The 27,397-nt window shown below is 38.2% G+C and overlaps 1 protein-coding gene and 2 long non-coding RNA genes across 4 annotated transcripts; 2 read left to right on the forward strand and 1 right to left on the reverse strand.

Moving 5' to 3' along the window:
- The first annotated feature begins 488 nt into the window (after positions 1–488).
- Positions 489–4,713, forward strand: LOC135248486 (uncharacterized). The gene is made up of 7 exons (XR_010328440.1): positions 489–647; positions 1,249–1,391; positions 1,771–1,835; positions 2,342–2,461; positions 2,718–2,819; positions 2,916–4,491; positions 4,699–4,713. It is a non-coding gene; the product is annotated as an uncharacterized LOC135248486 (long non-coding RNA).
- A 2,169-nt stretch (positions 4,714–6,882) lies between these two features.
- On the reverse strand, positions 6,883–12,536 carry LOC135248488 (uncharacterized). Its single transcript, XR_010328441.1, has 2 exons — positions 11,928–12,536; positions 6,883–11,344 (listed from the first exon to the last, which is right to left on the reverse strand). It is a non-coding gene; the product is annotated as an uncharacterized LOC135248488 (long non-coding RNA).
- Positions 12,537–13,644: 1,108 nt separating this feature from the next.
- LOC135248487 (alpha-N-acetylgalactosaminide alpha-2,6-sialyltransferase 1-like) lies at positions 13,645–26,570 on the forward strand. Of its 2 annotated transcripts, XM_064323185.1 has the most exons (9): positions 13,724–14,140; positions 18,741–19,140; positions 19,319–19,481; positions 20,918–21,086; positions 21,999–22,137; positions 22,859–22,962; positions 24,129–24,212; positions 24,330–24,429; positions 24,555–26,570. In XM_064323185.1, exons 1-9 carry the CDS (start codon positions 14,046–14,048, stop codon positions 24,756–24,758), a joined length of 1,458 nt encoding a protein of 485 aa, XP_064179255.1. In that variant the 5' UTR covers positions 13,724–14,045; the 3' UTR covers positions 24,759–26,570. The 2 variants fall into 2 exon arrangements, with proteins under 2 accessions (XP_064179256.1, XP_064179255.1); XM_064323186.1 differs by lacking the exon at positions 24,330–24,429 and having other exon boundaries at positions 13,645–14,140.
- Positions 26,571–27,397: the final 827 nt, after the last annotated feature.

Consider the following 27,397-nt stretch of genomic DNA (forward strand, 5'->3'; position numbering starts at 1 on the left):
TAGCTTCCCATTCAGTTACTCTGCATTTGATCTGATTATTTAGATTGATTTAGGTGATTTAGATAGTCATAAATCTGATCTCAATAGTGTAAATAGTTTTCAAGCCTTTAATTTCACCCGTGAATTTCACCCGTCCTTTTTTTAGGTTCTTTTTAGTATCATTGAGCAAACAGTTTACATACCTAATGTACTATGATCTTTAAAGGTAAACACATTACATCAGGGATCGTCAGCCAAAATACAGATGCACACAATAAGCAATATTGAAAATTAATTTTATTTACAGTAAATTAATTGTCTCAGAGCTGTTATTCTCCATTTAAAGTTTGGGATTTTGTATGTTCCCTTAAATCTAGATTTCACTGCATTATTTAATGTTTTCAGTTACACAACAGTAGCAGGGGTGTAGTGTCCCGTTGCACAACTTGGTTAGCATTTTGCGCAATATTGGAAAAACCACTAGTTGAGCTCCTGTATAAGATGAGAGTGCCCCATGGACAGTGGCATTAGTGCTTTCACACTTCCCAGTCTTGTTCGCTATGTATTTGCGTATTGCTGCTGTCCTCGGCCTGCTCTCTGTGAGCACTGCAGGTCCCTTACCATGCGAGGATGTGGTCCGGCCCCTGGTCCTGGAGGATTTCAGTTCGGTAAATAGTCTTTAGCTTTACAGCTTGTGTGTAAGAATTTGACTTCTTGGAGCCAAGGATGCATCTGTGTATTTTCCTATTTCATACCTTTGGTGACTTAATAGTGGGTAATATACAAAAGTATAAGCCACATCAGTGGTGGAGCAACTGCCCTGTCTTGTTCTGTATTTTAATACGTAAACCGGCAAAAAAGTTTTTCTGAAACAAAATTTCCCAGTAAGTATAAACTTCTCTTACAAGTGCACTGATGTCCATCCGAATCAATATAACATGGTTAACATGCGTCTTATGCTGAGTAATATTTATCAAGGATTAATCAGCAAAAGTGAAAGATGTAGACTGGTAATGTGTGCTTGATCGTCTGGATTGTCCTCTTAATATGCTACATAATGACGCTACGCAAAATGGATGTCCTGTGTTTTGTAAAACAATTCTTTAATACAGAGTGAAGTCTAGTTTAGTGCTCAGTATACATGAGTAATGTCAATCAATAAAATTCTCATTGATTTACTGTGATTAAGTTTATACAGAATAATATATTCTGAAATTACACCTTTTCACAAACCATGGTTAAAGTCTCATATCTGACTTCCCTTTTCAGATATTAGGAAAATGGATTGTCATTGAAGCAACTGTGGATTCCCAGAAATATGCTGCATTATTGAAAACAGTGAACAGCGCTTGGGTGGAGATTCTGCCTACTTATCACAACAACACAGCCATCTTCAATAAGGCAAACATGATGTAAACAGGATAAGCTCATCTATTTATCTATTAGCATATAATCATTTAACTCTAACTTTTGGTCTGCAAAAGGAGTTATTTGTGTTCATTAAAGGAGGTAATTTGGGTTCCTAAACCATTAGTTCTCAGTACAGTGATGCATCCCATGATATGAGCATGCCTACTGTGGTATAGTGAAGTGATGCATTACTACAAATTTGGAGGAAAAAAGGTAAACTAGGGAGAAAAGTAGTTTGGGAGCCAAGACTCAGATTTAGTAAGCTATTATTAAATTAGTTTCTTAATCAGCAGCTGTTGTGCTTCATTGTTTTTGTTACTGTATTCACCAGCAGTGGATCTGCAGCTGAGCACCTCCTCTGTCTCATTTTACTCATTTCAGAAATGGAGTATGTTCTTATTCACCAACAAATATTTCAATTTCAGACAGCGTTGTCCAATTCACCAGTAAGTAACAACTGCACAATAGAGCACTTGACAGGAGATAAAATACATTTTGTTCAATCTGTTCTTTATTTCCACAAAATGTTGTCAATGTGATGGACTTGCATGGGGAAAAAGTAAGCCCTTGGGAAGATGCAAATACATCAAATTAACTGATACACAAAACATACAAATCATAGGACAAAAGCGTGACTGAAATGAATAGTAATTGTTTGACTGTTGGTCATCATGTTACAATGCCTGCATTAGTTATAACTGGGGTGTCCACAGGATTCCTTTAAGGTATGCAGAAAAAAATCAAGTAGCAGTAATTACAGAACAGATTCGACCTTGGCTAAATAGATTTAAACTCTTGGGATGTTGATACAGGTAGTTGAATTTCTAAATTTTAATGTCGCTGAGATACAGTATGTGCACTGTACATACAGCTGGGGGTGCTGCTGCACATTTTTAGCAGAAAGTGCAAAAGTTTTGTATTTTAAAAGTAGTACTGTTTTTATTTTTCTCAGTGGAAGGAAATATGACTGGCAACAGCACTGCTACCTTCCTGCGAACCTGCGCTGATTGTCTTGTCATGAAAGGGACCTCATTCCTTGAAGGTCACATCGTCAGAACACTCCACATATTCGGTATGTGCTGTCTCTCTTGGTTATGACTATACTGTAGTAGAAGTGTTTCACACTGGGCGGGCCGTTGTACCCTTGAGCAAGGTACCTAACCTACATTGCTTCAGTATGAATCCAGCTGTATTAATGGATGCAATGTAAAATGCTATGTAAAAAGGTTGTGTAAGTTGCTCTGGATAAGAGCGTCTGCTAAATGCCTGTAATCTAGTGTAACACTATCGGTACAAAACCTTGCATCACTGACCATGTTTTTTAATAGGAAGAACAGGAAAACTGAGCGATTTTGATCAGAAAACATACAGGAGACAAGTGGAATGCCTAGGACTACCACAGCCAAACTTCATTCATAATGAGAAGCAAGGTTAGAAAACATAACCCCTCCTGTGCATTTACAGAACACAGCAAAAATGTATATTTCCTTTTTTGAACACCGCCTTCTATACATTCTCTTTTCCAGAGCTTTGTCCACAGGCTGGACTCATCTGAAGGCAAGCCTGAGCAAGATAAGAGTGATTAATACATTAATTAATACGTTGTTGATAAATAAGACATATTCTACATAAAATCTTTGAAATATTCGAAATGTGTATTTTATCCTAAAAAGGAAATTAAAAGTAAAACACAGCAAGACATGTTGAAAGCAAATCATTTTATCGAAATCCCTTTTTAGAGGATTAGTACACATCTGTCCAGTTCTATTGCAAAATAGAAAACTACTATCTGGTAAATATACACTACTCTACTTGTTTGATGTCGACTGTAACCAAACACCAGGGATAATACTGTATTTCCCAAACTCACAGTCAATTCTTTTCTTTGTGTGAGTCTGAGTAGATTACACATACAAAAATGTGCACATTATGTAGGCTTGAAGATTATAGTAGCACATTCACAAATTAAATTTTGAGATTTAACATCAAATTAAGAGCAAATTCTTAAAATCTGCCAGCAGTAGTAAAACCCCTTCTTTGGAGACATTGTATATTTCACTTCAAATTGAAAAAAAAAAAAAAAAAATTTACACTGAAAATTTCAGTTTTGTAGGAGTAGAGTTAATTCCATGAGTCACATAGCTGACACACAACTCACATAACCAATCCTGTTCCTTGACTATAATACCACATTACCTCCAACCTTTTGTATCATAAAAGTAAACATTATAAAAAGGCTAAAAATGCTGCAGAAACATAAATGCAACAAGCATCTTTGGAATGTACAAAAACACATGCATTCAGTGTGGGTAACACACACATACACACACACACACACACATTTTGGATCACGCACATCCTGTTTGGGATAAATGTGATCCTGTTTGTACAGTTTTTTCTTGCTTATCTCTATTACTGTTCAAATGGAACAAGCCTTCAATTTCACCCATTAATTTTTTTTCACCAAAAGAGCAGATGGAAGATATGACCCTAATTCTGAAAGCTTATATGTACAGTATGTGAAAAAGAATCACATGCCCCAAGTAACAAGGGTGTTACCCTTCAAAGATAACACTGGTCTCAGACCACAATTAAAGTTTAATGCGTTTTATTTATCAAATAAATTCTGAGCTTACCAGATGTTCTAGTTTCACAACACTGTCCGTTTAAAGTTTGGACGGCGTTATTTCACTTCATTATTTGCTTAACTGCTAAAGAGAGCCACAATTTCCTTACATCGTAAGGATCTGGTCTCGCCCCTGACTCTGGAAAATTTGAGTTAATGGCTTAGGTAAATAGCTTTAGGTTTGATTCTTTGTTTGTGTTTGATATGGCTCCTCTGAGTCAAGGATGTATGTGTACTTAGCAAAAACTTTAAATTATTTGTCTTTAGTAAATACACTTTAAAGCAAGTATTATACAGGGGGTCAAGCCATGTGTTGTGGATATTAATATAATGAGTTTAAAAATAAATTAATTTCTGCAAAAAACTATAACTCAGTTATGAATTGTGCATTTTCACTTGTAATCACATGTCTGAAAGGATACAATATGGCTAATTATATAATTAGAGGCTCTATATAATTCTTATTTGTTACTGTGGTGGGGCGGGCGTGGTTTGAGCGTTGGCTGCAGAGAGAGAGAGAGAGTGAGAGGAGCGGCTCTCGGATCCTTAATAATAATTATAATTATCGGCGCTGATTAACTCCACCTGACAGTTGTGACAAAGGATCCGAGTGCCGCTCCTCTCATTCTCTCTCTTTCTGCAGCCGACGCTCAAACCACGCCCACCCCACCACAGTTACCAAGAGGGTTTATCAGACAAACACTGGTAATGAGAAATAGGTACTTACAGCCAGATTTACTAAGCCTCTGCCAACTATTTTCAGATGCAGATACAATGCATTCTGCCCCTGAAACATTTGTCTTTTGTATCAAAGAGGCGCATGGGCTGAAGCAGAATATGGTTGATCTTCATGAATCTAGCAAGTGTGCTTTCTCCTCAATGCATAGCATTTAGGAGATGTACAAATTATGGTGGAGTCTATGCTGGTGGTGATATGCATTCATCAATTTCTAAAGTTCACATAATAACAGGGTCGATTTTGAGCAAAAATTCCTCCAGACGAAATCAAGTGCAAGCAATGTGAGCATAGTTATTCACTTGCAAGATGTACTGAGAATCTTTGCAACAGGAACACATTATGTCAATTCTGATCAAAAATCATATAAACGTATTAATTGTTGCAGCAGCAATAGCTGGTGTTGCTGGAAAATATTGGCTGAATAGAGCAGTCATGGCAAAGTTATTAAATAGCACAGAAAACTGAAAAAATAATAAATCTCGGAGTGATAATTATCGGCGCTGATTACCTCCACCTGACAGTTGTGACAAAGGATCCGAGAGCCGCTCCTCTCATTCTCTCTCTTTCTGCAGCTGACGCTCAAACCACGCCCACCCCACCACAGTTACCAAGAGGGTTTATCAGACAAACACTGGTAATGAGAAATAGGTACTTACAGCCAGATTTACTAAGCCTCTGCCAACTATTTTCAGATGCAGATACAATGCATTCTGCCCCTGAAACATTTGTCTTTTGTATCAAAGAGGCGCATGGGGCTGGAAGCAGAATATGAGTTTGATCTTCATGAATCATAGCAAGGTGTGCTTTTCTCCTCAATGCATATGCATTTAAGGGAGGATTGTACAAATTATTGGTGGAGCTATGCTGGTGGCTGATTATGCATTCAGTCAAATTTTCTAAAGTTCACATAATTAACAAGGGTCGATTTTTGAGCAAAATTCCTCCAGACGAAATCAAGATGCAAGCAAGATGGAGGCATAGGTATATTCCTCAAAGATGTACTGAGAGAATCTTTGCAACAGGAACCACATTATGTCAAGTTCCTGAGCAAAAAATAATTAAACGGTAATTAATTATTGCAGCCAAGCAATAAAGACTGGGTGTTTGTCATGGAAAATATTGGCTGAATAGAGCAGTCATGGCAAAGTTATTAAGTAGCACAGAAAACTGAAAAAAGAATAAATCTCAGAGTGTTTAAAACCATTAATTTATTATCACTGAAAAATCACAGAAAGCAGTAATCTGGTGAAATTCACAGCCCTGCAAAAAAAAAAAGGAGACAAAAATAATTGAATCCGTGACGCTTAGGACTTCTATGACAAACACCCAGTCATAGAAATAATTACTGTTTTGGGAGAAATAAAAGATTACCTAGAACCTACCAGACATTCCCATTCCATCCCAGCAATAGTCACGGCCCTTGCAACATTACACTATATTGCATCTGGATTAATTCAGTCAGCAATTGCCCCAGCTGGAATATACATATTTGGTTCTGTGCTGTCGGTAGTGCAGGATAGCCAAGAACATACAATTTCCCCACATCCAATGAAGATGCACAGTACAATGTTCAGTGTTGAATCAACTCTTACAAAGTTTATATGACTCCACTATGGCCAGAGTGGACTCATATAAAGGCTGTAAGAGTTGAATTAACACAGGACATTTTACTGTGTATTCAATGCACTAAACTGGAGTTTTTGTTATTGAACATAATTAAGCCCTGCTCCATACACAAAATCCAAATAATAGGTAGTATTACTCAGTTTGTTTTCCCTTATTGCATTTCCCTGTGTTTAATTGTATTATTGTTTTCAATTATTCTATTATTGTTTTTTGGGTTTGTCTCTTATCCCTTCCCTCTCGGGTTTGATTGTGTTTTGAGTTCACCTGTGTCTTGTTATCTTCGTGTCTATTTAAGTTCTTGGTTTGCCTGACTCGGGTGCTGGTTCCTTGTGTGTTTCTGACTGCATGTATCTGCCAGCTTGTCTGCTTGTGTTTCCTCCTGCGTGTGTGTTTCTGCCTATGTGTTCCGCCTGCCTGTGTTCCGTCTGTTTGTGTTCTGTCCTGCTGTATTCTGCCTGACTGTTTCTGTTCACTGTTTTCTGCCCTCGCTGTGTGTTCCCAGTGTTATGACTTTTTGAGTTTCTATGCTTGTGTTTCTGTTTAGTATTTTTGAGTTCTTTTGTTGCTCCTTGTGGCCTTTTGCTTGTTCCTGTTTTGTTTTTGTTATTAGTAAAGTCTTTGTTTTATTTACCTTTTGAGTTTCCTTTTTACTCTGCGCTTGGGTCTAACCCGTCAAAACCATGACAATCTGGATCATAATGTATTTGTCATGGCAACATGTTGTGACATTTCATTTTTACCATATCATTCTCTTTCAGATTATGCTTGACTGTTCTGTATTGCTACACTCCAGTTAAAGACTATACAGTATGGTGAATTTTCTGGCACTGGCATGAAATAATTGAGGCCAATTAGCATAATGGTTCATTGTTTTTTGTTTTATATTGTTTCCTCCATGCTAGAAATTCAATAGATAATCATCTTGCCATCTGCACTCTAATGACCTGGGCCCAGTGTATTTTTATTGTTTATTATAATTACTGGTTTCCAATGTAAATAACAGGGTGGCACGTAAATGCTCTAAAATAAATACTCATTCAGTTGATATGCAAAATACAATGAGCGTCATTGCTGCTGACACACCAGACAGGTATTTGTCTCCCTGTCTCTTCTGTGAGCTGGTGGCTCCACAATCGCCCCTCTATCCTCCTTCCTGGCATGGAGCGGCAGTGTAATATAATGGGGAAGGAAATGGACTTCACAGGTTCGATCCCCGGATAGGACACTGCCGTTGTACGCTTGAGCAAGGTATTTAATCTGCATTGGTTGAGTATATGTCCAGCAGAATAAATGGATGCAATGTAAATGCTATGTAAAAGTCGCTCTGGATAAGATTAAATTCCATTTTGGCCCAGTTGATGAGCTCTACCAGATCTTCCAAAATCCTTCTGGCCTTGGCACTGACTTTGCTGTAATTGTCAGATCACCCATAAATTCTCTGATTGGAGCCTGCTGTATGTTGCTTGCCAGAACTGCTCCTCTACTGAACATCTATGCAGATTTAACAATGAGATTAATTGCCACAGAATGGTTTGATTGAGAACACACACCCTGGGATGATGCCTACCCCAATCTTCTGCCGTGTGGTGGTGAAATCTCCACTTGTGAAGCACACCTTGAGGTTACTGGAGTTAGCCAGGAGGAGATTCTGGACTCTCACCAGAATGTGGGAGATCTTGAGTGTGGGATGTGGTTCCATAGACCAGCGTTTCCCAACCGGTGTGCCGTGTGAAAAATCCTTTAAAACAAATTATGTTCAAATGAATTTAAAAAAACTTAAATGAACAAATCCCATTCACAAAAGCCAAAATAAATGTCATTAAAATGCATATCGCTTAATTAAAACCCCAAAAGAACATTTAGGCCTACTGTTGGCACGTCACCTCAATGTCAGTACGTCGCTCGCGGTTTTTTTCTGTCGGCGTGGTGTGCCATGAGATTCTGTAAATTTGGAAAGTGTGCCGCGGAAGGAAAAAGGTTGGGAAACTCTGCCATAGACAGTAATCTGATCCAGCCACAGGACCTCCAGGTCTCCCGGGCTCCACTTTGCATCCTTGATGGTCTTCAGGCAGCTGGACATTCCTGGGACTCCACCTTATTGAACTTTAGTGTCCATGTAGTTGTTAAGCAACATGAATGTTGTCAGACTCTTTCCAAAGAAAATTTTGCCTTTCTTATTTTAACTATATAATTCCATTTATACTCACAATATGTTATCAATTGCAGCCTTTTTACAAACCATATATTTGTCTTCCTTCCTGGTATTTGCAGATGTCAATGAACTGAATCGAATTCAAAGAACGTTTGGATGATTCACCAACTACTGAACTACAATGGAGATGTGCCTACTCTTTACAGTGATACTGGCATCTTCAAGCATGTAAATATGTAAACAGCATTGGATCAATTTTGTCACTGTGAAGGACTTTTATTTTTCAGCCTCACAATGGCTTCCTTTAGTTTAATTAGCACAACTCTTGTCTGCATGTTGACAAATGACAATAATGGACTACAAAGGATATCAAAAGCCTAGAATCAAGACTAGATACTGAAAGTTGTCTTATACAGTGCCGTGTAAAAGCATTTGCCCCCTTCTTGATTTCCTTGATTATAGCATGTGAGTGAACATTTAACACATTTTTTGTAATTATTATTTCATTCATTTAATGAAAAAGGTTATCACCCATTTCTCCCATGTGAGTTACACAATCAACCAATTAACCAAATTTAATTGATAATTAGATTCAGCTGACTGAACACAGTTGGCTTAATTGCAACCAGGCCTGTTGAATCTAAACCTCATATTGAACCTTACCATCAGAGTGAAATTGTCACCACAAAGTTTCTACAAGCACGCCAGAGATGAGAAAAAAAAGTTGTTGGGTTGAGACATGGTAAGTGTGAAGGCTATAGCATATGATTCACATAATTTCTATACTAATCAAGCCATTCAGTGACCCCTCATGCCCTGTGTATGGGAGCATTGTCAGCCTGGAAAAGACCCCTCCCATCAGAATAGACATGTTTCATCATAGGATAAAGGTGATCGCTCAGAATGACATTGTATTGATTTGCAGTGACCCTTCCCTTTAAGGGGACAAGTGGACCCAAACCATGCCAGGAAAATGCCCCCCCCACAGCATAACAGAGCCACCGAACCCCCTAACTGTAGGAATCAAGCATTCAGGCCTGTATTGTTCTTTTGGTGTATGCCTCACATGCCCACCTGAGAATATGGTGAACAATGACTCATCTGACCATATCCCCTTAAATACCAAACTAAACGGAGTAAACAGTTACTTTGTTGTGAGCCTCTCCAGAGAAAATGTTACAAAAAATGTTTCACACAGAATGCCAAATAACTGGAATTAAGGTAGTATAATAACCATATATAAGCAGGGGAACTATACTGACTGTTTCCTGGTTCGAATCCCAGCCTAGGCCTTTCTGAGTGGAGTTTATATGTTCTTCCTGTGTCAGGTACCTTTAGGTATGAGCGTGAGTGAATGGTGCCCTGCGATGGTTTGGCGACCTGGCCAGGGAGTATTCCTGTCTCACGCCCACTGCATGCTCCATCCCTCAAACCCCCTGCCAAAAAAAACCCCTCACCAGACATTAGCAGGTTAGATAATGGATGGACAGATAATTATTAGTTATTTTTTCATTACGACTGATTTAGAAAAAATTTGATTGACCTTTACTCTATTTATACATAGTTTCTGGCCATTTGCATCAGTTGTGTATAATTGGAGTACATGTTATTCCTGCAGTGAAGGTGAACTAGCTCCTCTAGACTTACAGTATCACTAATGGATAAACAACTGGTGCTGTGTCTGCAGAGTGAGATAGTATCCAGGGACACATAAATTTTGTGAGGCCAGCCCTAACACACTACAAGGACATATTATGTGTGTGTATTTTGGGGCATAAAGACAGGCCCAGGGAGAATGTATTCTTGAACACCTTCTCTGATGCCTGTTCTTCTGCTGATTGGTTTGTATCATCTCTGCCTGTTACTTTTAGCATCTCTCTCTTCCTTTGAAAACCCCATGACCACGTTGTGCTGAAGCCACCGGGAAAAGGATGTGCAAGAATGATGCGCAGGTCCCCTTCATAATCTATCATCTGAATAAACATAAATAAACCTGCTCACTCAGAAACCATCTGATCATGTGCACACACATTCAAATGACCCATGCAAATGTACATAATCCTCAAGTTGAGTAAGGTAGAGGGCAGCTAACGAAGCAGAAACATACAATGGAAAAGAACAGAAGTAGGTCAGACCAGGTAACATCAGGATAAATTCAAGGTAAGTGGTGGAGAACATCATGAGAGAAGATGGTGATAACGCCACAGTGATTGTGCTGACCCCACATATACAATTCACTACAAAAGAGGGGGGTCATTTCAAAGAGGGTGGTCATCTGCACTGCTCACTGATCTTGTGAGTGTGCATACATAAACCACAGACAACATCACAAGTGCACATTGGTAAACCCCTCCGACATCATGAGTGCACACTCATGAATGCCTCACTACATTAGGAGTGCACATTGATAAGCCCCTTACTACAACATGAATACACATTACAAAAACACCGTTACAATAAAGGGAAAGACTAGGGGAATCTTGTTACAGGGTTCTGAATTAAATCATTACAGGGGCTTCCAACAATAGTTGATGTTGTTGTGTCAGAGAAGGCAAGGTAGCAATCGCACTCTATAAGTTGATTTTAAAGGCTATATTGTACTGCCTTTACATCTATGACCTGCCCCTTGTTTGTTCTACTTTTGAAATTCAAATTCAAATGAGGTGGTGGGTTTGCACAATATGTCAGTGTTCTGTGACATGTGCTCAGTCTTGTTTAGGCTTGCTCAGGCAAAGCCATATTTGTTGCCATGGGGCCCGAAGAAGTCATTGCAGACTAAAGGCTCCGGCAGACTAAAGGCTCCTGCAAGTATCTAAGGGGAAGAGATACTTCTTTATCTTGCTTTATTTTGAACGACACGGTCACTAAGTCGCCTAATATCATTCCAGCCTCATCAAAATATACTGTTACAATAAACAAGGTCTTGGCAGAACACATTATTACTCTATAGCAGTGGTTCTCAACTCGGGCCAGAAAGAGCCGGTGTGGGTCCAGGCTTTTGTTCCAGCCAAGCAGTTACACACCTGATTCTACTAATCAAGGTCCTTAGTAAAGACTCCAAAGGTTGATTAGTAGAATCAGGTGTGCAACTGCTTGGTTGGAACAAAAGCCTGCACCCACACCAGCCCTTTCTGGCCTGAGTTGAGAATCACTGCTCTACAGGGAGTCCCTGACAGATTGGATTCAGGTCAAGATAGTCACTTCAAGAGCAAAATAATGAAAAATAAAAACGAAACAAATTTAAATGTTCACATTCCACATCAGCCTCCCAGAGTTCAAGTACCATAGAAAAATCAAATCGCAAAACAAAAAATACATTCACAAAAGTGCTAATGGAGCACAGAAATACATGAACTGTCTACTTGACCCATTTTAAATCATATGATAAGACTCACCTTTTCAGCCAACAGCTGGAAAATGAAATGGAACCTTTCCAGATTTCCGGAATCTGGAAAGGTTCCCAGGGGGGAAGGTGTGTACAAGCCATACTGAAAATGCATTACAGAGGTGGCGAAAACAAAGTAACCTCAGCACTCTAGAACAGCACTAATCAACCAATTTAATGGTGGACAGGTGCATGAAATCAACAGCACGCACAGCCCATTTGAACTGGAGCGATATGGACAGACCCCCCTGGTAATGCACAGCTTGCTTTGTGTTTAGATTTTATAATTAGCTGTGTTCTGAAGTCTTTCAGTGCTCTTTTTCGTATAACCAGTTGTGCCGGTTTGCCTGTAATTTGTTTGGCTCTCTTCCAAAAACTGCTGTGTGCAGCAGCTGAATTCATGCATTTTGGTGGATTACAGATATAACTGAGACTTCCAAATTGTAGAATAATGGTTGACTACAAAAAGTCATTCCTGAATAAGAAGAGGCATTTGGGCTGAATTCAAGTTGCATCTAAGTGGAAGCGATTTCACAGACATCTCTAATTTAATATCAACTTATTTGGTATTGAAAACCCAGTTGTTCTTTTTCTCCAGACATCCTTTAGCATAGCAACAAGCAAGGATCAACGACTCAAACGACGACTGAAGACTCACCTCTTCAGGCTGCACCTCTCCCCATCCCTCCCTACCCCCCTGTAAATGACTGTAAGCTTAGGGTTGTAACTAGGCAGCTGTTTCGTAGGTGACTTAGGTGCATTAACTGTCTTAACTACAGCTTGTATTTTTTCCATAGATTGCGTTGTTGCCGTTCTCATTGTGTTGGTGTTAATCAGTTTAACCTTCAGGGTCCAAGTTGAACTATGCGGTTGTTCCCTGCACTTGGACCGGTACTTCTCTCTAGGGGTTTTGTCATACTTGTTCCTGGTTATGGTTATACACTTTGAGCGTCTGCCAAATGCCTGTAATGTAATGTAATGTGATGGATCCCAAGAGCTGTGCTTCAAAACAAGCTCATGTTCATTTCAGAGCCAGAGCTGATACAAAGGACTTGTTTCTCTGTTTATGACAATTGTGTTTTTTTCATCTGAACGTTGCCTCCTGTGCACCACACTTTTCCACCAAGCCCTCACCAGGACCAAGCATTATAAATGCCAGATATTTCACAACATGAATCATAAATTTTGAAATTTACCAAGGAAGATTACGCATGCAATTACACTTGAATTGTGTCTGGTGAACTTGGTACTGACCTTCGAACAGAAGCATAGAAGCTGGACATGTTTTAAAGTGATGTTACATAGTTACATGCTATATTATTCATATACCTCACTTAAAAAGCTAAGTAGGCTATTGATTGGACAGTACTTTTTTGAAGTTGTTGCCTCACATTACAATCGATTTAACAGACAATCTTACCCAGATAAATAAACACAATCTATTCTTTATATATAATCCATTTACACAGCAGCATATGTTACTGAAGTACATTAGGATAAATGACTTTCTCAAGGACACGCACCATTCCCAGATGTGGAAATGCTGTCTTTACCATTATGGTACACTGGTATACTATTTATTTAATGTATCACTTACATGTCTGTCACTGCGAGTTAACATACTACTGTTAGGGGGTCCGATGTAATAGGAAAACCAAAATTGTATTGTGGATAGGCTGTTTATTTAGTCTTACATAATGCTGTATTTTCAACAAATGTAACTTAACAGTAAATATTTAAAAACATACTCAAATCTAACCTGCTGTCGGTCTGCTCTAAGACTGTCAACGTGTTTCTTCAGGTTCAGTGTATTTAGGGCAGGGCTCCCAGCCACAAGTGTGAACATGAGTCAGAAGAGCAAATGTAAATGTGGAGTAATGCGTTCGCTGCTGCATTTCATTGCTGACAGAGTCTGGGGTTTTACAAATGCCCACTCTTCTAATGATACACGCACAGGTGTGAGGGCCCTACGCATATTAGCCTACTTAGGCCTAAATATTAGCAAAAACTTTTACGTACAGTAGTTTTACTTTTTAATCCGGAATCCGAAACACGTGAACTCATTTAATTGTCTTTCGACAGCTGTAGGCGAGTTACTGTTTTAGCATTTTTTCCCTCAACATCTGGTATGATCCACCGGAGACTTTTACGTCCGGCACTTGCCGTTGCGTTGTGCGTCTTCTTTTACGCCTTTATATGGACAAATTTACCGCTTCAATTTAAGTAAGTATATGCAAGCCCCTTTATTGATGAATGGTGTGAAATATTAACTACTTGTTTAGAGTTTCGAGCGCTCATTATTTTATTGCTGTGAAGGCTATTTCAATTTGACATTATAATTGTAAATTAGGCTAGTTCAAAGCCTAATATATACCTATGCCGAAAGAAGCTGATTAGGATCAAAACCGATAGGCCTATCGATTATTTATTTTGGTTAACTGAGCTATATTACTGTTTCGGGGAACTTCTGCTACATGAGGAAGTACAGCATTGTGCAGATTTTCATTGTGACCATTCCGCCTTCAATTTAATTTTATTCTCTTATTTTCTGGTGTGTTTTATTTAATTAATTCTGTAACCAATGTCTCTTTTTATAATTAATGAAAATGAAATGTTTAACTTTGGTGAAAGTGTGCGATAATTCCATGAGGCTGGACGGTTGCTAATTTGCTCCCTTTAAAGATCGAGTTCTGAGTCGTAGGTTAACAGGAGAGTAGGCTACTATATTTAGCCTACCTCACGTATAGAACATTTTTGTGGTGAAAAGTCACAGAAACGCCACCGAGCTCAGTTGAAAACCCAGGTGGGCTACATTTGGTTGAAAAGTAAAAGTTTTCTACTAGGAAGTACCGTGGCTATATACCTGGGTAAAACCTGTCCTATGTTGGGGTTATTCAAACTTTTTTGTCAAAACATCTCAACCTATATTTCTAGACGTCTAGATTCAGGTGTTACACAGAGATGCTGACCACCGAAAATGTGTGTCGCTGGTGGTCGCTGTAAAGCAATTTCTGCCATTCGCTGTTGTGAACGAACATAAACTCGCTCTCCCGCTGACAACAAACCTTCAGATAAAACATGCAGGAGCTCTCTGTATGTCGTGCTTGGGAGATACAAAAAGACCTATAGCCTAATTAATCGTGAATTAAATGTTTTGTTAGGAAGGGAGTGTGATAAAATGAAACTCTTTTTACGTGCATTATCACAGCAAGGTGAACATAAAGTAATCTTTGTATTATCTCCTGTTGCTGTGCATCGTTGTACAAAAATTAAATGCACTGTGATTGCATAATCTTTTCATTAAAGTATTCTGCTTATGGAAAATAGGCTACTGTTTATTTGAAGACCATATGGTTAATGTATGAGTACTATAAATATGAATTTATGAGAGCATTTCATGGACAGATTGTACTTAGGAGACACAACAAAGCTCTTTGATGTGTTGAAAGAATGTGAGGACTGCCGTTTTCCCTGCATTGCCTGATCTAACTCTAACACGTTAGCGTTTCGCCTACTTTAGTTAACCTAGTTAGCGCGTAGGGATGCTATCCATGAGTAGGAGCTACGGACACACAGCTACAACCCGCGTACGGATGCTATCCTGAACACGAGTAGGAGCTAATGACACACAGCTACAATCACCGATACATGGACACACGGACGCTACAGGTGTATGGACACACGGAGGACAAAAAATAACATTGAGGTGAGGACATGCCATAGCTGGCTAGCTATATAGTTAGACAAGTTCTACTCATGCCACTTTTATTTTTTGTACCTTACTGAACCCGTGTTCAGCAGTTGTCTACGACCATGAAATGCACTTTTTTGTACGTCGCTTTGGATAAAAGCGTCTGCCAAATGAATGTAATGTAATGTAATGTAATGTTATGATATGACTAATCCCTGGAACATAATCGCTACTTGCTGATCCCTCGCCGTATATGTAACGCTACGGTGCGCCGTGGGTCTGGACTGTTTCGTGCTTCTTCTGAGCTATGCGCCCTCATTGAAATGCATTGAGGCTTGAGGACAGTGCCTGTTGGAATTAGAAGCAAGCCCACACAATTCCTTCAGGAATTGTAACCTTTCTAGTTATAGTTGCTATGTTGAATTGTTTTTTTGACAGGGCTGACATACTTTTTCTACTGGAAAAAAACTGTTGGTAAATGTACTATGGTGGTTAAGGTTAATAACTAACTTCCACTGTATATGAATAAACTTTGAGTTGGTTGAGCCAGGATTTTTCAGGCATTAATCTCCATTTACATTAAAACAGATTAGAGCATCAATGGAGGTCTGATCTGATTTGTCCCAGGAAACACCCTTTAAGATATACTATTATCCATCCACCCATTATATATACTCGCTTATCCTGGGCTGGGTCGCGGGGAGTGCTGGAGCCTATCCCAGCGTGTATTGGGCGAGAGGCAGGAACACACCCTGGACAAGCTGCCAATCCGTTGCAGGGCACACTCACCATTTACTCACACACTCATACACTCATAGCTATGGGCAATTTAGAGTCTCCATTTAGCCTCCCTGCATGTCTTTGGGCTGTGGGAGGAAACCAGAGTACCCGGAGGAACCCCACACAGACATGGGGAGAACATGCAAACTCCACACAGAAAGGCCCAGGCCGGATTTGAACCCGGGACCTTTTGCTTTGAGGCAACAGTGCTACCCACTGCACCTGTTATGAATAATTTTTTATGGTTGGTACAAGAAAACAAAAGAGAGGGTGTGTTGCATACCAGGGTGATTTTGTCTAACAAATGATTTAATCTGAAGTGTGAGCATACAGTAATATTGATAATGTACTGTACTACTCTGAAATGATCATACTTTGAGCTTGGAACATAGAGTAGACAGTTTTGTCATTCGCTTATAACAATCATTGTGTATAAAATGTTCTCTTGAATATGCTTTTCATATACTGTACGTGGGATGACTTATATTCTCATGACATATTAAACACATGGCTTTGAGGTCATTGTATAGTTTATTTTGGCAATTACTCATGTTATCATTAATATTTATACACTGTCATCTGACTGAATTACAGTTATGTCTTAGGAAACATAGACATATGTATGAAATGTACAGTGATTCTCTGCAACTTCCGCTAATCCACGTAAAAGCAGTGTCATTTTACCATGCTCCCTTATGTCAATACATCACAAAAATTGGTCAGAACTCCTGCAGAAAAATGAAGGGATGTAAGTATGTATTGACTGGCTTATACCTTTTCACACTGGCTTCTGAGGCTTTATGATTATGAGCTTGTGCTCTCGGGTGAGTTTGTTGTTAGTGCGAGAGTGAGTTTATGGCCAATGGTTGTAATTGCATAACAGCGACCTCCAGTGACACACATTTTCAGTGCTTGACACTTTTCCAGAGCTGACTCTACCACTGGGATTGCATGGGGTTAACATAACAAAACACTATTGTGAGTCTATTTTATGGGACATCTATCAAAAATGAAAATTCAATCCAATGTTCAGAATTCTTGTTAAAAGTAGGCTATCCAATTTATAATTTTGGAAATGGTAAATGTAGATCTTTTTCTCATTGCATAGTGAATACTCTAAAAGAAAAAAGTAATTGCACAGATTATTTAAAGGTATAACTCAATTCCTGGAGTTTTTCAATATTATTTCAGTTTCAGTTAGTTATTTCAGGTCAAAACAGTTTTCGCGATATTTTAGATATTCAGAGGTATGATATAAAGGGGATGATGAACAATTGCACATCATATTATAAGCCTAAAGGAACGATTGCGATGATAAGGTGGTTGTGGTATTTTTTAAGAGATAGGGCAGGTCTGGGGAGCATCCCAGTACCTTTTGTGCAGATTACATGGCCTTACCATGTTAGTGGCAACAGTTGCTGGAACCCCCACAGCACAATGAACAAATTTAGAAAAGGATGGCCTCAGGTGGCATGATATTCCCTACCTGAACACTCATTGTTTATCAGGCACCTGCATATATCGGCTACGTAAGTTGTGCAGTCCTCCAGCACAGTGAGTGCACACCTCAGGTGTAATGCAGTGTTAACAGGTGAGGCTGCTGGCTGTGCATGTCTTGGAAGATGCCCATGCTTATGTGGGCTAATTGATGGAGGACCTTGCAGCGATGAAGCAGTCTTACAATTATGGGTTGAGTTTCCTAATTGGGAATACAGAAAATGTTTCTTGTTAAAAAGGATTTATGATGTAATTCTAATTTTGAAATGAACAAGGTACATCTTCACTCAAGGCACGAATTAAGAGCAGGTAAGGTAGGTTTCCAGGAGACAGAGGTGTAAGAGGGGATCTCCGGTTATGCAGTTGAGGCTGGGATTGTGCTGCTCAAGCCATCCATTATGCTGCATTTCCCCAGCACTTGATCCTGGAAGCTAGGACACACTTTTTGAAAATTTTGTAAAAATGTGTGAGTATTTCATGCCCACTTCAGAAATGTTTGGCTTTGCCACAAAGTATATAATTTTACTGGCTTTCCTTTAACATGTATTTTCATTGGCATGCCTATTTACTGACTTCTGGAAACATCAACTCTTAAGTAAATAAATCTGTTTGTGAACACCAGTGTGACACTGCTACTTTGAATCCAAAGAACATACAGTGGTCTAATGTAATTGGATGTATTTAATTTGACTAAATTAATTTTCTTTAATGGAGTAATACACTGTACAGAGACACCATTCAGCTTCTTTAAGAATCTTTGAACAGAATATTAATTGGGGAAAATATCAATTATCCACATTTTTGTGTGTGAAAAATCCACCTTGCCAATGGTGTGATGTAATTTCCTTCCTGCAGAAAACAGACAAACAGCAAAGCCGGATCTGTGACTGCACAAAATGAAACCTCCAAAGCAGCAGAAATGGATGACAAGCACCAATATTTCACTAGGAATTTGTCCGAAGATAAAACCCCCAGTAATATAACTGATGATAAACAAAGATCTATCAGTATTGGGTCTACAGCCATTAAGCTGGCAAAAAATACAAATCCCAGTGTTACTAGAATTTTGACAAACAAAGTCACAAAGGCTAAAGTCTACCAGACATCAGCTGGACATATTACAACAGGAGACGACAACACAGGTAAAATGGTGAACATGACAGCGATTCCACCTTTGGATATAAACAGCTTCGCAAAAGCACCTGAGTGGGGTTTTGAGGATACATACGTTAGGGACCCACACCCCAGAAAGACGGTGAGAACTTTACTTTCCTTCTAACATTAGTTAAGAATACCATAGCACTTGTCATGTCATGTTACATGGTGGTAAAGAAGCACTTTCTTGCTCTTCTGAACTTGGGGTTTACAGTACTTCTGAAGACAGGAAGAACATAGAGGTAGTCTATATTGTGATGGCACTCTCCCAATTTCAGACATGTCAGCAGTCCCTCAGGAACTCGAAAGATGAAGAATTTCAGAAGAGCTTCATTCCCGATATTCAGCTCTTCATGCAGAAGAACCACCTGAACCTTAGTGTGTGGAACAAACTGGCACACTTCAACAATCCCTTCGGCTTTATGGGTTACAACTACTCAGGTGAGAGAGCAAGACAGATACTCCTGGAAGAGTTTTTGTTGTGATATTGTCAGAAAAAAGACTGAGAACAGAAAAAAGAGACAAGAATACATAACGTGTATTAACTGTGGTCCCAGATGTTCTGTTTTTAAAGGGAATTTGTTTGGCCAAATTTATATTTATTTATATTTTAGTTATGAGGTTTTTGCATTTGTTCTAGTGTGGTTATTTCTTAAATTTTTATCATGTATGATTTTAAAGTCATTCAGGATAAATACATTTTTAAAAAGTGATGTTTAAATCATGATCTGTGGTAAATATGCCAGTGGGAATGGAATTTTAAAAACTGACAAAAAAGTAAGTAACCATATATACTCCTAGTGGTTAGTAGCTGTGCAAACTGGCAAAAATAACGACTGGTGTCTTGTGTATGCTGTGTACTTCAGTGATGTAATGCCACTTTTGATCCAGGGACCCCAACCCAGGCTCAAAGGTATCCATGGGACCCCTATCATAAGTAAAAAAGGGTTGGATTTAAACAAAAAAGGTTTTTATAAAGATTCGAGACTGAATGGTAGTTTCATGGACATCCTGCTAAAAACTCAGGACTTAATGCACATTATGCATCTAAACTGATTTTATATAGTCAGCAACATATATCTGGATTCTGTTTTGAAATTTACATTTTTATTTGAAAATGTGGATTTTATGCTCTGTGGTCCAAACACATGATGCCATTTTGAATATATAACACAGTAAACACATATTTCTATGCAACCATCATTTCTATTCTATTCTGCGATATCATGTCATAGATAAGAAAATCTTACTATGACATGACATTATTTTTTTCCAAAACTATACCTATGTGAAAAAAATAGAATATCTCAGAATAATTATTATAGCATACTTCAGCATACTTGAAGTGCAATTATGTAGTTACTACCCCAAGCATACTAGAGTTTGCTATCTTCTCACATGGGTAATGGCTGAATTATATGCTGTAATAATCTTAATAAGGTGTATTTATTGTATTGCTCATCCAGTGCAGCCAGCTCACCCACCTCCTTAGAAATGGTTAGACCCACAAGAAGCTTGCTAATGTCACTCACACTAAAGCCATTCATCTCAAACATTTTGGTGTCCTGAAATGGAGGGGGGTGTTTAAAAAGTGCTGTAATTTCTACATGGTGAAACCAAAATGGGTAAATGAACATGTGCACTTTAACCACATGTGAATTGTTTGATTACAAGTCTAAAATTGCAGAGTATTGAACCTAATCAAGAAAAAATATGTCTTTGTCCCAAACATTACGGAGCTCACTGTATATACACGCACACATACATTCATTAACAACTGCAGTACGTATTAAACCGAAGACAAAGAAGAGTATAACTCAATGTTACCAAAGGAATGGTATAAACTAGACCAAAGCAAGTGTTTCTTTTTCTTGTAGTGGTGCAGGATTCAGTGAAGCTGATCCCTGACCTGAAGGACTTTCAGCTCCTGCCAGTTCCCCCGACCGATAAAGAAGGCTGCATCCGCTGTGCTGTTGTAGGCACTGGAGGGATTCTCAATGGCTCAAGAAAGGGAAAGGAAATAGACTCCCATGACTATGTTTTTAGGTGAAAATGGTTTTGATTATCTTCTTTCTGGATCTGTATATTTTGATATAATCTTCTCATATGTCAAATGGCTATGAACAATGTTCTGTTGAACTTGAGCATCATTTAGTTTTAGTTTTGCTGCTGTGAGGAATTTAATCAAATGACTCGAGTTACTGAAAGTCATGTGCACCAGTGAGATACCATATGAACTAGTATGAAGCATGGTCATGTCTACTGTACCAGAGATAATACTCCTGCTATATCTGTCTGTACTGTATGTTCTAATCTGATCATTGATTTCTCTGTTTTCTGTTCTCTGTAACTAATGTGACCACCTCATAACTTTTTCTCTTCTCATAAATAACTAAGTTTCTGTGTTAGCTTAGCAGCGGCAAACAGATGTCAGAATGAACTGAACTGTGAATTAGCTCTGAATAAACCAGGCAAGTGACTGATTAGTTTTACTTGTCCATTGCCTGCTTGTACTTATCCAGGAAATGCCTGGTTTTACTTATCCAGGGCAAGAGGAAGAAGAAGAAATCTCATTGAAACATGGTGTTTAAAATCTTCAGAAACACTAGGTTAAATTGCATTTTTATGTTTATTGGCTGGACCCGAAACAGCAGGGCCAGCCCTACAAATGCGAATGTCCGTGACTGAGTGACTGAGTGAGTGATGAAGTTACACCATTGGTCGGCCGAGTTATGAAGTTACATCATTGGTCGGCCAGATCACGTGTTTGTTAGGTCCAGCCATATACAAGGTTTTGACCTGGTCTTGTTTAATAATATACAGTGCCTTCCATAGTGTTTGGGACAAAGAAATATTTTTATGCTTGAAAATAAATATTTTTATTATGTCATGGTGCCCTGAAATGTGGACTATGTATAAAAAGTGGTGGCATTTCTACAAGACCTGTAATTTTTGCAGAGTGAATGGAGCTGTCCTCAAGGGTTTTGAAGAAGATGTAGGAAACAAGACCTCAGTCTACGTCCACACAGCCCATTCCTTGACCTCTGCGAGGCCTACTCTGAAACAGTATGGTTTCACAGACATCCCTGCTGATGAGGTAGGTACACCAATTGATGTGCCTGAGCAAGAATTATACTCTGATAAGAGGCAAGTTTGTATTATAGAGATGTATGACACTCTTGTACTAATACTGAAAGTGAAATACAGAAATTGTCATCATTCAGTTTATTGGTGTTGATTTAAAGTCAGATAGGTTTGTTTTTAACTAATGAAAAATGGAAGGCATCCTATATTTATATTTACTTATCCTTTATTTAATGAAGAATGGTGAAATAAATTTTTTTTTTCAAGAGAGTCCTGGCTAAAAGGTTATTGGCCAACACTTACATTGCATGGTACAGATTTTTGTAATGTATAATGGGAATCAGTTTCTGCAGTATGTTGGTCATAATTGCTACCAGTTGCTTTTCCCAGGTTATATGGACCATAGTCTGCTATTTCTAGCACATGCTTTTAATCATACTGCTTCCAACTATAAGCAAAATATTATTATATCAATGTATTTCATGTCAAAATACAAATTAATTATATTTCAAAAGAATACATTTGTACATTTGAGTGATATTATTCATGTTTATGTTGCTACCTTTAGATTTATCATTGTACTACTTCATGACTCACCAGAAACTTTGTTGCTTTAGTGTTGTAATTTTCATGAACTTGTATCCATAGACTACTAGTTTTTTTCTGTAGCAACTATCACTAATGCTGCACTCACCTATTTTCTATCCTTTGCCAATCCACAATTTCCTCTGAAGGGCATCAAGTATGTTTTCATCCCAGAGGGTCTGAGGGATTACTATTGGCTCCAGGGCTTGTACCAGAAGACGAAAGTGCCTGGTGGCCAGTTTCGAAATTATCGGTAAAGCCTCTCCAATCTCTAAATAAAACAAAGGGATAAAAATTGAAGAAGCAAAATGTATTAAGCACTGGGGAGCTGTGAGGGTGACAATGCACTCACTTGTGAGTTAATGGGTTTTGTCTCTGAACTGACCTCAAACCCAAAATGTGTCTTATGTCAAATCACTGAAATACATCTTTCCACCTTGGAAATTCCCTTTTGTCTCACATAGTTGTGTTCTCTTTATTAATGTCAAATAATTTAAGTAATCAGAGTCAAATTTAGTAAAACCTTTAATTTTAAGCTTTTCACAGCAAGCGCAGTAACTAGTGGAAAACTTCATTCAAAATATCAGTGAATTTTCATTAGTTATGTGTTTTACTTTTACTGAGACACAAAATGGTAGTGTATCATGATGTTTAGGGAACCAGTTTTGCAACTCTGAGGCTGTAGGCTTAATTTTAAGGTAGGGCCCAGCTGTGCCCTTGAGCTAGGTACTTACCCAAGCACACACCCAGATGTATAAATAGATTTTATATAGAGTGATTGGCTCTAGATAAGAGTCCCTGCTAAATGCCTAAAATCTAATGTAGTATTTTCAAATGTTGAGAGCAACATTTTTTTTAAAATTTAGAGTTCATTCTAATATTTCCTTTCTTGGGTTCACAAAATGTGACTCTTTTCCCCTTCACTTGGTCATTTGATTATGTTGTGTTTATGTTGTGTTGTTTTAAAATCATTCCACCCCCTCCACAAAATCAGACGGGCAAATGTTTACGTTTTCCTTTTATTCGGTTTGAATTTTGTTTGTTTTCTGCCTACAAAAGCGATTGTCCTTCGTTATTAAAATACCTGATGTTTTCCGGTGGTTCACTGGCAGACATAGTATGCATACTTTTCCCAAAAAACTTTTCCCCAAAAAAGTGACTGTGCAGGCTTTTTAATGATGGGACATCAGTGACTTGTGCCGTAATGGTGAAATTGGTTAGTTTTAAAATTGAATTTTGGCCAAATTCTTATTTTATTTTATTTTATAGCCAACATATATTGAGCAACACCCATTTGGAGTGCTCCTCTAAGAAACTGAATCAAATTGCTGGTTTAATATGTGTATGTAAATTAGAAGTAATGCTAGAAGTAATGACCCACACCGGCACTGACTTACAATAGCGATGTTGTTTTTCTAGGCCACTGAGAAACTACCCTGCTAACTTTGATGTAAGCAAATTCTACGTTCTTCACCCTGATTTTCTCAGATATGTTCGGATCAGGTGAGTGCAGTTTTTCTCCTGACAAATTTTGGTGTTAAATCTCTGGGCCAGAGACACACCCCAAAGCTTGGTGTGACACCATGGTGGAGAATGAAATTGTTTTACTGCTGTCCTCAGGTTCATGCTGTCCAAACAACTTCATGGTAGATATTGGAGGCACTACAGGCCAACCAATGGAGCATTCACCATGTTTCTGGCATTGCAGACCTGTGATATTGTAAGGAAATATCATTCCCTCCCCATGTTCCGGAAGACGTATTAAATACAATTGAGAAATGTAACTGCTGCTTCACATCCTTTCTGCTGGTATTATTTTTAATTCCCCCTATTCTTAATTTTCAGGTGGATGCCTATGGATTCATTACAGCAGACCATGCAAAATATTCTAACTACTACTATGAAAGATTTTCAAAAACCAAGGTTATTTTTTTTATTAACCATGACTACAGTCTGGAGATAAAAACATGGAAGAGACTACATGATGCCAACATCATTAGACTTTACCAGGGAAAAGAGGACACCCAAAAGAATGGAGATAAAATTTAAAATCTCTGAGTGATTTTTTCCAAGAAAATCCTGTGTAAATATGAGGGAAAATGGACTGCACAGACCAAAAGATATTTGTTACACATTCTTCTTGTTGACTGTAAATATCTTACTTTCATATTTTGAGAGTAAGTGCAAGTGCAGTTTTGCTTTTTAATTTAATTTTATTTTATTTTATACTTTTAAATGCATTACACATGCTCTTTTATTGTGTAAATATTTTGTTGTGAAGCATATAGTGATGCATGGTTTGGTCGTCATTTAAAGGCATAATCAAATGAGCACCTTATTAGAAGTCCCTTCCCCGATGGCCCCTATGCACAAACTTGCTGGAGAGTGGTGTTATAAAGTCCTGGGTTCAAGGCCTAATTTGTGTGCTGCGCTCATACTTCCTAACAAGGTGACTTGTCATTAGAATCTTGGAAGCAAATGAAATGAAACATTGAAAAAATAAATTAGCTCCATTATTTGGGAGTCTGTATAGTATAATCAGTGACAGCATTGAATATTTCAAGGTGAAACCCAAAATGTTTAAATGGATGTAGAATGCCCTGAATGGTTTCATATCCAATGAAAATGAATGAAATGGGTGGTCATTTAATACAACTGGAGCATTGTATTTCTATATGTAGTGCAGATGAATCAACATTGCTTTATTTTTAAACATAATGATCTACAAGAACAGCATGAACAACAGTACATTAGATCATAGTTTAAAAATAGTAGCATATAATGCTCCAAAGAAGAACCATTACCTTGCAACACACTACTTAAGACTCACATTGTCACATAACTACCTGGCAGTGTTGTTATGCTATATCTATGCATTCATGTTTTGAAGTGATAAAATACTGGGTAAATGTATGTTATATGTCCAGAATCTGGAATCTAAATGAAGTCTGAATGGGTGTGGTTCTGTGTCAGTGGAACAGACTTTTTCTCAGGCCAAGACATACTTCTGGAGTAACATGGTTAACACACCTTTGCCTATTTTCATACAAGTACTGCGGATTCTGCTTACAGTTCAGACTCTAATCCAAGTTCATTTAGATGCATAAGCATTTAAGTTTGTGTAGTACAAGCTATATATGTTCTGATATAATGCATCAAATTATTGTTTCAACATTTTTGTAAATATTTCTGGTCCCATGGAATAAAAATTAAATATGATATAAATAGGTATGGGAACATGAGAGTTTGAGAATTGTCTTGCTGCTGAATTTCTTCATTCTTGTTGCTTTGGGCACCCACATGCTTTTTTCCCCTTTGGCAGCTGGCCTTACTTTTGGTTTGGTGTAGACTGAGAACTGCATAATCAGGGCAGTCTGTGGAGTGGAGTGTAACCCATGCCCACTCAGGGCACATTGGGCATGCACCAGTTCTATCTTGGGCCCATGCACTGTTTTTGCTCATTGTGTAGGCCTGTGTAGGCCACTTATATGTGGTGCAGATTTTTTCTCAGGCATAATGCTGCCCTATAATAAACAGCATACTAGGTTCACCAGTACACAGGTTGCTCACCTGTTATTGTATAGTTTATATTGTTGTGCCTCTGCAAAACAATCCACACCTTTCTGTCAATTTTATGAAATTCCCTTCATTTTAGATGTTGGGTAGAATGAAAGATTATGTATAATCACTTTTTTATTTTTTACTTTTGAAGTGTTCAATAAGGCACAAAACTGTGAAATGTATACTTAATTTTGCTAATATATAGATGGGAAGTTCCTTCCCGCAGAAAAATTCCTTCTTTGTTGTGTGTAAATATCCTTGTTAATGACATGAATAAATTCTTTAAACACCAATGACAAACTTCCAGCAGAAGACAGTATAAGAACCATTGTATTTCCAGGATAAAACAACTCATAAAATCTAATTCAAAACTCAATCAGTACCAAAAAAAAAAAAAAGAAAAACCCAGAAACTTAACTCTTTAATAAAGCCGTTAGTTCTCAGTCAATGCATGTGTTCATTCTCAGTTAATGAAATGTGGTGTTTTTTTTAGTTTACTGGGGAAAATTGATAAGGGTACCATGTTGGAGGTCTTACAACTCCCGAAAGTCAAAGAATTAGTTAAAACCAACATATAATATGAATCCCATAGCAGGCCTATACTTGTGTGAGGAAACTGAATATAAGAATATTATATTATTTTACACTGGACCTTTTTAATAACTAAGAAATGATGAGGCATGGTTCCAATGTTCGAAAGTCAAAAGTTTTATTTACAGCAGCCACAAGGAGACAATCAGCAATTTGGGGTGAAACACCACACCAAACAGTCCCTTTGGATTTGCGTAACTGAACAACCATGTGTGCCATGGATCACTCTAAATGTTCTTTGTTTGTCAAGGCAGGAAGCAGAAATGTGTATTGTACATTGGATAATTATTTTTAATGTTTTACTTAGAGTGATCCTTTGTGCATGTGACTGTTCAGTTACTTCACAAACCCAAAGGGACTGTTTGGTGTAATGTTTTGCCCTGAAGTACCGACTACCTCATGGCAACTGCTGGATTATAAAATAAAACTTTTGACTTTCTAACAACATCAAAAGAAAAACAATGCCAAATAATTTCTTACATAAGTAAATAAGCTGGCCGCTGACTTGAACTCCACATGCAGGACCACTTCCTGCC

This window comes from Anguilla rostrata, chromosome 2, assembly GCF_018555375.3.
Source record: "Anguilla rostrata isolate EN2019 chromosome 2, ASM1855537v3, whole genome shotgun sequence".
NCBI classification, from domain to species: Eukaryota; Metazoa; Chordata; class Actinopteri; order Anguilliformes; family Anguillidae; genus Anguilla; species Anguilla rostrata.